General features: G+C 39.1%; 1 protein-coding gene across 2 annotated transcripts in view; it reads right to left on the minus strand.

Annotated features, from left to right (window-relative positions):
• Positions 1 to 12176, minus strand: part of TUBGCP3 (tubulin gamma complex component 3) — an 85030-nt gene that overhangs the window by 13004 nt on the left and 59850 nt on the right. For both annotated transcript variants that reach the window (XM_019644831.1, XM_019644832.1), the window contains exons 17-19: positions 11716 to 11851; positions 1755 to 1843; positions 1494 to 1625 (exon numbers count right to left, since the gene is read on the minus strand). In XM_019644831.1, coding sequence (XP_019500376.1) covers positions 1494 to 1625; positions 1755 to 1843; positions 11716 to 11851 — 357 coding nt within the window. The remainder of the gene's footprint in view (positions 1 to 1493; positions 1626 to 1754; positions 1844 to 11715; positions 11852 to 12176) is intronic.

Consider the following 12176-nt stretch of genomic DNA (forward strand, 5'->3'; position numbering starts at 1 on the left):
CAGTGTCACTGGCCCTCATATGTGGGATCCGAACCGGGGCCCTCTGGCATCCCAAGCGAGTTCTTAACCATCGCGCCACTCGGCCGGCCCTATCGCGCCCTTTTAAAACACGAGAACACCGGGGTCAAAAGCTGGGAAGTGGGACGGTGACCTCGGTTCATCTGCCCAGAGCCCCTGTGTTGTCTGACCAGGACACTTGGGACATCTGTGACAGTGAATGCCGTGAGTCCAAAAATGAATGATGTCCTATTTGTTTTTACATCAACTTATCCAATAGTGTATGAGGATGCTCATCTACAGCTACTGAAAAATGAATGTGTCAACAATACAATTCACAGAAGCTGTGAAACTTTGTATAATCTCGGCCTGAGGAAAACGCGACTTAATAATAATAAGAGGCTAAGAGGTTTGTGATGTGCATTTCTTAAATTACTAATTATAGTTAGGGTATTTTAAATTACTTTTGTGCCATTATTTCAATGCATTTATAAAAAACATTCTATATAGAAGCATCTTTGATCTGAGCAGTTTTTTTTAACGCATATGATCAATAATTCTTTAATAATGAAATTTGGCATATCAAAATTCCTGTTTTCCCAGCCATGGTTGGCTAACCCAGACATACTAAAAATTTAGACAAACTGAAAGCCCTTTCAAGCAGTGCGTTTCCCACAGGAGGACCCTTGACGAGAGTGGAGGTTTAGTAGGAAGCAGCCCTCTGCAAGCCTGAAATGTCTTTGAAGTTGCACGTTAAATGTCAAAAATGCACTTGAAATTTTGCCTCCTACTCCACAATATATTTGTTTCAAGTGAAAACAAAGTGTTCCTTGTTTCCGCACATCTACAATCAAAATTGCAGGAAGAGTTGCCACATGGAACATGCAACTTTCAGAACAGGAGTCTAAAGGTAATGAATTTTAGCAAAAAAGCATGGGGCCCTAGGAATACTTAGGATTTATCTAGGCAAACAGCCTATTTCCTAACTTATGTAGCCAGATACTGACTTGAAGGCAAAATAGAGAGAAGACTGTTTTCCCCAGGTTAAGAAAATTGAGTGTGTAGCCCAGAGGGCCCTGTGTTTCCTCACACCATTCTTCTGAACTTTCAGATTACCATTTGTCTTGTTCTTACACTGCTTTGCTTGGTTTATTTTGTTCAGATATTATCCCTCCACAACACAAAGCCATTGCTCATGATTAATTTTTCTGTTTGGAACAGCCACAAGAGGATATTATTACACCTACGAAATGAATGGGCATTATATTCTTTACCATTTTTATATCCATTTTAAAGCACATTCTTGTTTCAGCACTGTCATTCCAATTCTATTCAGAAACAGTGCACCTTGAACATTAAACTATTAATAGAATTGTCTTAATCACTACTAATGTGGGCATCAGGCAATTTCTAAAATCCTCCATTTGACAGGAACCCAAGAAAAAAAGACTATGATTATTTCTGGGTTTTGTTTCTAAACCACACATGAGCCTTACCCTGGAGTCAGCATCCAGAAGACACCGGGAGATGATGGTATCCAAGAATACCTCGTGCGCTGCAATGATGTGATCCAAGTCTCGGGCCTGCTGCACTTTGTTCCAAAGTTCATCCCAAGAACATTCAAGCACCTAGGGAACAACAATGCAAAATTTAGGGATAAGGTTATGTTCTTCCTAGTGTAGCATCTTCTACAAATAACACCAAAGTCATAAGACATGACTTATTTAAACTAATATCAATGGATGATTAGACTGTACCTCGAATGTAATGTAATACTGCATTTGATGAATGAAATGGACCATCTCAGATGCCAGAATGTGACAGTGATGCAGCACCCCAGAGAACTCTGCAAGAGAGTCAAAGAATTAATGTTAGGCACCACAGGGAAATACACTTAAAACCAACACAATGCTCTCCCTCCTGTATATCTGCAATATACCTTTCAAAATAAAATAAAATAAAATAGTAGCTTTAATTCGTGACCCCTAAAACAGGAAATAACCTTTTCATAATCATAATCAATTTCTATGATGTTCATGCTAAACAAGGATTTAGCTATCTCATCAAGTAGCATTATATTACTTTACAGAATATAAAGACCTAATAAAAAATGGCATAAAACAAAATAATTGTATTTGAAAAATAAATAGAAAAATTTTATCTTATAATAATGCAATATCCTGATTAAATATAAGCTCCATTTTATGGCTTCTTTACAATTAGTCTGCCTATTGTACATGAACCATTTACTATTCCCTAGCTCTCTGGAGACAAAAGTGACATTTCCTTAAGGACCTGAATGTGACCTTGTCACCTGAGAGAAACATGAACCTTGAAGGGAGAAGGGAGGTGAGCCTGAGCCCAGACTCTGCTTCTGTTCTTTACTAGATTATAAAGCCATCTAAAGGCTTGAAGGTCACCATGGAGCAGCCGTTCTCTGCTCCACTTTTAATTTCTCATTCAAAGGCTCTACCAGAGTATGATGGGACACTATTGTACACGAGGGTGCAATCAGAGATGGGTCCATCAGAGGAAGGACTACAAAGAGGTTTTAATATGGGTCAGACTTGACAGGTTCTTGTTACTGCTGCAAATGCCTTTAAGTAGCTACCTAGATAATTTGTTGCTCTATGCAGTCATTCAAAAAAATCACTCTTAAGAGAGTAATGAGGAAGTGAAATCTATGAACGGGTGTGAAAAAAATAGCAGTGACGATATATACTTCAAAAAATACTCTTTTCTGTAAGTTAAGGATTAAGTGACTGGGGATTCTGCAGGCCTCGTTTAACATGTACTCTTTGGCCAGTGAAGAAACAGCAGGACCACCTCAGAAGATCAGCACGTGTTCCAAATACACCTGGTATCTTCCACGCCATTAAGAATCTGTGACCCATGAATATGGTAAATATTCTTCCAAAGAACAGGTTTCGAGCTTCACATTTCATCTGTAAGCCTAGAATGAAGAGGTACTTTTTTCTACTAAACCTCAAATGGGGCTAAGATTCCTAGTCTAATACTTAGAGTGTCTTTGACTGAAATTACTTTTCAATGTAAGAGAGCATAATAAAATGCTGTTTTAAGTGATATTCATCTATCTTATGGCTTAAGTAAGCTTCTCAGGGGAGCAACTACCATTTATAACCCTGTTTCAGGTTTTAGCCCAAGGCTGGAATGACTGGACTGTGTCTTCCCCGTGAAGCCAGGCAGTCTTGTCTGGAGCACTGGCTATGGATATTTAAAACATCCAACGTGTGTGCAGGCACGCACAATACATACTGGTTCTCACGGTCTTTCCAGGGTGTGATTTGATTTCCTTGTAGTGTAGCAAACAAAGTTAAATAAAATAATCTAGATAACTATTTGTGGGAGGTTTGTTTATTTTTCAATGTTCGTAATTTTATCATAGAATTTTGGTGGACTTTTTTATCTGGAAACAAATTGAGTAATGTCTTTACAAATCACACATAATGATCCTCAGGTCTCGCTGTCATATTCAATGTCCCTGAATCTGTCCTCTAGTGCACTTTGAATAGTTCCTAAAATGCACTGCTTTGCGTGTATTCACAGTAAATGCTATCCATTTATTTTCCAGCCTTGTGTAATGACTATGCAGCTTACACGTATCCATCTTGACATTTTTCTACCACAGGAAGTTTAACATCACTGACAAAATCTTCACATACTCCTGATAGATGACATGAAAATGTTAACTACTCTTGTACTACCTCTGCAGGACCCTATATTTATTACAGAAACATTAAAAAAGTTTTTGTGGCTACTCTCCACTGTCTAGCTCCAATTTTCTACACATAATAAAAGCAGCTCAATTCCATGAAAATTGAAGTTTGTATTGTTCCTTTTAAATCTATATTTTTTAGGGTCTCTTCTAGGGTTTTCCCACTGGCGTCACACCAACAATCAATCCAGCAGTACTTAGATAACACATTGGTTTTTCGTAACAGGTTACACGTTTTTGCTAACATTTTTTACATTTCATTTTTTTTTTTTTTAAATAATAGGATTCGGTTTTTTTTGTTTGTTTTTTGTTTTTGTTTTTTAAAGATTTTTATTGGGGAATTGGGGGAAGGGGAACAGACAAGTTGCTGTCGTTTTGTTCTTCAGTCTAGCTGTGGAGGACGTTGCTTCACTGGCCCAAGTTGGCACCATCACTGCGCTCTTCCCGGGTGAGGCAGATCAGTCACCAGCTTCTGGACGACCATTCACTGCGGCTGCTGGCCACTCACGCTGGCTGCTGGCTACACACGGTAGCCCATGGCAACCCACTGTCACAGGGGCTGTAGCCTATGCCATCGCCGGCGACTCACGGCAGCCCAGCTCCAGGTTGAGCTGTTGTTCAGCATCCCAGCTGTAGAGGGCAGTGTCACTGGCTCTCATATGTGGGATCCGAACCGGGGCCCTCTGGCATCCCAAGCCAGTTCTTAATCATCGCGCCACTCGGCCGGCCCTTACATTTCATTTTTGAGCTCCTTCATAAACCAGAAATTTTTCTCTGGCATTAAGACAATTTGATAAATAGATATATAGTGTTTAAGTCATTAATTCTGTTTTATAATCTCTAATTTACTTGAGTGTACAATTTCTCCACTGCCAATTCGTCTTCTCGAGTCTCTAATGATACCCACATTTGGAAATGAAAATGCAACTGAATGACCACATAACAAAAACATTTACGAAAAAAAAAAATCATCATGTAATGTTGGAGTCAATGGCATTCAACCTCAGCTAGTCTTCCATGCCGCCGAGAAACCTTTTCTTTTCTCTTCCTTACTTTAAAACAGCGGTTTCAGCCCTCACTATCCTCAGATCTTTGTCCCACTGCTTTCTCTCCATTCTTCCTCCCAGGTCATGAGGCGCCTCTCCACCCTCTCGCCATCAAACCCACATACTCATCACCATCCCAGCTTTAAAGCTAATATCTGCCCCACCTCTGGGCTCTGAATGTCCTCTCCGTCTCTTCCTTTCCTTCTAGGAATTATCAACCTCTACTTCCTTCTTCCCAACAGCATTTAAAACTACTCTTTACACAAAGGTTTCCAGCCACCACCTTTTGTTTTGTGCGGGAGTGACTACAGTCCATTACCTTCCCTTCCTCGGCCCCACTAGCCTCTCACTGCAGAGTGAGCACTGCTGATCTGCCTCAGCTAAAGTCACCCTCAAATGACAGGAACAGTTGTCAGCCTTAGTTGATGTCTTACAACTGGGGCCACATTTGACTCTCCCTCCTCTTTAAAACACTTCTTTCCTTGGCTTTAGAGAAACAGCCTTCCCCCAGCTCTACCCATCTTTCTGGTTATGCCTCCGCATCTCCTTTAGGAGGTCCTGTTCCACTTCTCTTCATTCCAAGACCTTTTCTCTTCTCGCTCTATTTCTAGGCAATCTCGTTAATTCCACGGCTTCAAGTATCATCTAAATTAATAACGCCTAAAGTCTATCTCTAGTTTGGATCTGTCCTGGGCTTCAGGTCAATCTAACCAGATGTGTGGCATATATTGTTAAAAACATCTCAAATTAATGTACCTGAGTCAGAAGATTACCTCTAAACATGTTCCCCCTTCAGAGCTCCCTGGCCTGAGCGTTCCATCACCCAACAGCTCAAGTCAGAAACCTAGGCTGCCACCCTACTTCTCACCTCTGCACACTGAACCACCAAGTCCTGCCTCCCCCATCTCTCAGATCCATCCATCCACTCTCTCCAACTCCACAGCTGCTGTGTTCACCAAGGACAATGTCATCCCTCACACATTATTACAACTGAGTGGTCTGCCAACCTCCATTCTTACCCAGCAGATCCATTTTCTTAGTGATGCCAGAGGGGCTTTTGGAAAACACAAATCTAAGCATGTCATGCCTCCGTATAAACACTTCAATAGATCCCACTGCCATTCAAGTCAAACCGATTAACAAAGCCTTAAGGTCCTCAAGACCTGGTCCCTACTTAGTTCTCCTGTCCCATCCTTACCCCCTTTCTGAATACGTGACTCTGACAAGACCACTGCTCTACTCCCCACTCCTACACTCTTCCCTTGACCAACATACTCCTCTCTAGGTGCCACCCACCTTTGAGAGGCCATTTTTATCCTACCCACACCTGTCAGGTGTCTGCTTTTTGTATTCCTATAACACCTATCTTTCCCATATCAAACAATCTATCACAGTGTATCATAAGTTCCTGTTTAAATGTCCATCTTGCCTTATCAGGCAATAAGCTTCTTGACCACAGAGACCCTGTTTGTCATATCTGTCACTGGATACCAAGAACAGGCAGCACAAAGTGGGCTCTCAATGATTATTTAAATGAGTACAGAGGACATATTTAATGGCACTCTCCTAAATTAAAGCCTCTGAGAATGAAGAGACCTATGGCTGCTGCTCTGAAGACACTGCCTACTGAAAGGAATATGATAAAATAATCCACATAATAAAAGTATGAAATCCCTGTAATCCTACAATTCTTTCTCCTCCCCGAGTGAGAGAGTACGCTATGTGCAGTAAGTATTTTTTCTCACTGCCTGGTTAAGACTCTAATGATTGACTAGGAACTCAATTTAGAAGTAGACTGAATTTACAAGGTATAATTTGGTTGTTTAATTCCTAAAAAGTACAATTTAACAACTTACACCTAAAATACTACTTGAATCTCTTTAGTGAGCACCTTGAAAATACATTTAAAACAAAGTTAAAATGTAAGTACTTGTGTTTTTATGATTGACTCACAAATAATTATATAATTCTAAGAATCCCAAAAGCAAAGCAACATTTGCACTGAGGTCCAATAAATACATAAACAGAGTACATCTCCCACGAGGCTAGCTTATCAGTAGAGTTTTATACACAACATCAAGAATGACCATTCTTTCCTTTGGTTTATTTAGGATATGTGTTAGATTCATTTGTAATTCTTTACTGCCCTCTAAAGGTTGTTGAAAGAACTTCAAGTTTGATTTAAAAACACAAATGGCTCTTAAAGGACTTGACCATGTTTAGGCATCTTCTGTCAGAAGCATCTGCTGATGTGGAGATGCACCATAAACAGCGTTGAGTGTTGTTAAAAATTATAAAAGTTTCTTTTTTTTTAAATACCCTAAACATTTTCATAACAATTTCATAATCACCTCCTTCGACCTGTATTTATAATTGATGCTACTATATTTAAAAGTGACTTTATCAAATTACCCATCTGATTTATTTCTCAAGGCTAAAGAGTCAAAGGATGTTGGTAAGAACCAGGATTTTTCATATCTCCTGTGTTCAAAATCTCTAGTCACTGCTAACGTCCTCCTGCAGACATCATCTGGTGTCTACCGTATCACCAGGCAAGTAGTGACGATTGTACACGTGGCACTCTCCCGAAGCAGCACTGATCTAAATACTTTACACAAATTTGAATGTGACAACCCTGGGAGGTGAGTGTTGTCATCATCCCCATTCCCCAAATGAGGATACTGAGGCAGTAGACTAGAAAATCAGCTTGAGGTCACAACTTGATGCTGGTGGAGTGGGGACTAACCCAGGCAATGTAGCCCGGCATGTGTGCCGACAAACTAACCACTTGGCTTAAAAGTCCAGCAGAGAGAACTGATAAATGTGTAACTAGTAAGGCCTACTTACTCATCCATACATACAAAAATGAGAGACACAAAATGAAACTCTTAGAAAGAAAAAATGTCTGCTCATCTTCAAGTTACTTCACTAAGTCTGGAAAACTACCAACTGTAAGATGCATCATTATTATATTATTCACCAAGAAAGGAAAAATAGCTGCCAATTAAACTAGCAAAATGCCATAACAGTCCCCTTAAAAACATGTCACCTACAAGCTGACCACCTCTCTTGCCTCCACCACTTTCAATTTTATTACTAATAAAGACCAAAAAGAAGATTATTTTAATACCACTCTTTTGGGGAGGGGGGCCTCCATTCACTTACCTATATTTGTCTATTTCATTTTGTTAAATGTTATTTGAAATACAAGTTTAGATTGGTCAAGATGTCAGAGTACGTAAAATGCTCTGTTTGCCTCCTCTCATGACCACATAAAAATTACAACTAAACTACAGAACAACCATCATTGAGAATTACCTGAAGTCTAGCTGAACAGAAGTCTTATTAGGACTGAGGACATACAGAAGAAGCCACCTAAAGTCTGGCAGGAGGGGCAAAGACACAGAATGGGCTGGTCCCACACCTGTGTGTGGCAGTTAAAAATCGGGAGGCATTATCTCAGCTGTGGAGAACCCACTGGAGAATCAAGGGGTCCAAATGCCACACCAGGCTCCCAGCCCAGGGTGCCAGTAACAGAAAGAGAAGTCCCCACAACTTCTGGCTAGGAAAACCAGCGGACATTGTGGCTGTGTGAGACAAGGGCAGCTGGAGTCCCAGCCACTCCTCTTAAAGAGCCCATGCACAGACTTACTCCCTGATGTACTCATTCACTCTGAGCTTCAGCGCTGGGGCAGCAGCTCAAAAGTCACCAGGACATATGGGGAAGAACTGAATTGTCTGGCTTCAGGGCAAGGGCTGAAGGGGCAGCTTTCTCCCAGACAGAAGTGCTGGCAGAATCCATTATTTCACTGTTGAGCCCTCCCCTCTCCCAGCAGCAGACTCATGCAGCCAGCATATCTGAGTCTTCATTAACCTGGCTAACACTGTTTACTTCACCCTGGTGATTCCCTGAAACTCTGACCCACCCAACTTGCAGACCATTATCACAAACTCTTGTGCTAAGAAAATGATTTTCAAGTGTAATTGTTTACTCCAACCCATTTGTCTTGATGAATATTACTAAAACATTCACAGGGTGATAATTACTGATACTATACGTATGACCAAACCATCTATACCAGCAGTTCTCAACCTTNAATACAGTTCCTCATGTTGTGGTGACCCCCAACCATAACATTATTTTCGTTGCTACTCTATAACTGTAATTTTGCTACTGTTATGAATCGTAATGTAAAACATCTTTTTGTTTTCCGATGGTCTTAGGCGACCTCTGTGAAAAGGTCGTTCGACCCCCAAAGGGGTCACGACCCATAGGTTGAGAACCACTGAATACACACTGTGCGTATGTGTATAAACTCCTGTTTACACGGGCACTTTATAGAATCTTTTTATATTTTTGCCTCAGATACACAGTTGGTGGGATATTTCTAAATATGCCATATTAACAAGATCAACTATCTGTTTGATTTCTGGGCACTCACAACTTTAAAACACTTCCTTATAAGCTAACGGTAAGAACATTATACCCCAATAAAAACAAGGGCAAAAAAAATTTTTTCCTGAAGAAACACAAATGGCAGAGAGGAGAAGGCGAGATGGGGAGAGGGAGAGAGGGTGAAGAAGGAAGAGATGGAAAAAGAAAAGGAAAAGGAGAAAAAGAGTTTTTACACTGACCAATAATTTAAAAAGCATTAAAAAAATTAAAATGAACTTCCATTTTCACCTATCAAATTGACGATTTCTTTGAATGTAATATCCAATGTTAGCCAAAAAAAACAGCAATGCAGACAACTTTTCAGCAGTGAGATCTGTGCTTATGTGGATGTAAATTAAATTGGTATAACTTTCCTGAAAAGTAAACAGATAATATGTACTAATAGTTAAAATATAATTACTAAGTATTAGTAAACACAAAGTAAAACTAAAATTCATACCTGTTAACCCAGCAATTCCATTTCTAATTTATCTATTCTAAAGAAATATTCAGAGGCATATAACTATACATTTACAAAAAGCTATGGCTTTATTTATATTAGTTAAAAAAAAAGAAAAACAAAGACTACAACCAAAGAGAAAAGATAAAATGATATGTACACATGAAGCAATATTATACTATCAAAAATATTTCAGAGGACGTTTCAATGAAACGGAAAAAGAATCAGCAAAAGAAGCTGAAACTAAACTCTACATAATAGGATGAAGTTATGTTAAAATTATTAATTTTATAAAAAATAAAATATTTTTTCATACATAGAAAATCGATCAAACAAATGTATTTATCTTCATGGAGAAAACAAAAAACTCACTTGCTGAAAAGCAAATTCATATAGACATTGCTAAGCTGATATTCAAACCAGAAAAATGTATCCCAACCAACTAATATTTAAAATTATTTCTGAGCTCAGATTTCCCAGGGCTAAACATATTACAGATGCTTATTCTGAAAGGAAAAGAATGATACAATGACAAAGTATTTGCATCATACTGAATTGATCTAAATCAGACAATAAGAAAGATACTGGAACAGGGAAGTGACAGCTAAGAACCACTCTACTCAACAGTATTGAAAAGAATACAGAGAGGAGCACTGAAGGTAAACTGAATAACTTACAAGTGCACACCCAGTGAAATAAGTGAGTAATCCTGTGACACAGCACCAGAGAGGCTCATGAAATCATGGGAAAGAGTGACAGATGCAGACCCGGAAGACAATGCCAGATTCTCTGATTCCTCTTCCCACATCCTTTCAAAAGACACCCACATGCTAGTCAACCCACATTTACTAGAAAGTGGATGTTGAAGGCAGTATTTACTGTCTACAACCATTACAGTATTTAAAAGAAAATGTCCCTCTTACTTCCTTCTCAGCTATTTCGGGGGATCCCTATGATTAATTTTCTATAAAATGAGTCCAAGAAAGCTAGGCCTGAAGCATAAGAGTATCACGATCCACTGGAAAAGATCAGCTGGGAACAGAGAAAACATGGATGCTTAGTAAATACTGCCATTCACATGTTAACACACAGGGAATGTACCCTCCAGGCCTCCAGCTTGCTGGGGTGCCATTATTCTGGAACTTTGGGAGTTGCTCAAAGACTAGACTTGACCTAGAAGCAAGTAGAGCCCACATATGCCTTTCTTCAAACAATTGCTCCTTTTTCTTTCTTTTTTTTTTTTTTTTTTAGCTGAGCCATCCTGCCACCTGTTGGCAGCTCAGTGGCTGCTCAGCTCGGGCCGGGACTTGAACTGCTGTTGCTCAGAGCTCAAACTCTTGAGCAAGCTCTTAACCAACTGAGCCACTCGGCCGGCCCTGCCTTTTTCAAATAATTACTTTCACCAATCAAAAAATTAAGAGTATAACAGCTTAATTCTCCTTCAGAGACATATTTGTTGAAATATTTTCTCAAAGGTTTTAACCAAACTCAATTTCAATATAAAGATTTCAAAATTATTCCTAATTGAAGTCATTCAATATTTATAACATTAAAATAAATTTTGACTACTTGACACAAGAATTTTCAGTATAGCTTTTAAATTGTAGAATAATATTATAATATTTCCATGTCCTGGTTTATGAACCAAAACAAAACATTAAAGCAGTTCCCAAGCAGACTTTAAACACTAAAGTGAATGTTAAATGAGCCAGTGATTTATTAAACAGCTTTCTTTCTTTAAAAAGTTTTTTTTTTTTTTTGAAGTACACATATGAACACTACGGTGAAAAACAAACGTGATTCTAAAAGAAACTTCATGGTCTAAAAATTCTAACTTGACTCATCTTTTTCTGATTTGCACTGAAGATAAGCAACATTACAAATGAACCTTATCACAAAAGCCCAATCCAAAAGCACAATGATAAATCACTGTTCAGTTCAATTACTTTAAGCACACTTTCATTTTTTGCTAAGCTGCTGGTAAGCGTATGCCAGGCTGGGACACACAGTTCACCCTGACTACCTTCTGATAGGGGATTACCTGGCATATTTCTCAGGAGCTTCGCATTGCACATATGTCCCTTTCGAATGTCAGTAAGGATGTATTCCATCCGCTTAGCCCTCCAGAGGAAGTTAAATACTCTTAGGTAGTGGCTCATACATTCTCGAGTAAACACCTGAAAAGAACAGCAAAAGACAGGCTGATAGTATCTGTGACACAAGGATTCTCCCAGTATAGGTCTCAATCTTTTTTTCCTTTTTTAACAAAACAGCCAGAGAACACACAATCAACTCTAATAGATTCTAAGTGGTATGTAAGTAACTAGTAGGGTACATTTTAAGAAATACCATTATATAACAACTGCATTGATCATTTATGTGCTAAGTAGCATGTCAGGTAAACCACAATAATAGAAGGTGGGTATTTTTATACCAATTTTACAGATGGAGAAACAGAGGCCTAAGGTAACACAGCTATTAAATGCTGTGCTGGGATTTTCA

This window comes from Hipposideros armiger, unplaced genomic scaffold (assembly GCF_001890085.2).
Source record: "Hipposideros armiger isolate ML-2016 unplaced genomic scaffold, ASM189008v1 scaffold_91, whole genome shotgun sequence".
NCBI classification, from domain to species: Eukaryota; Metazoa; Chordata; class Mammalia; order Chiroptera; family Hipposideridae; genus Hipposideros; species Hipposideros armiger.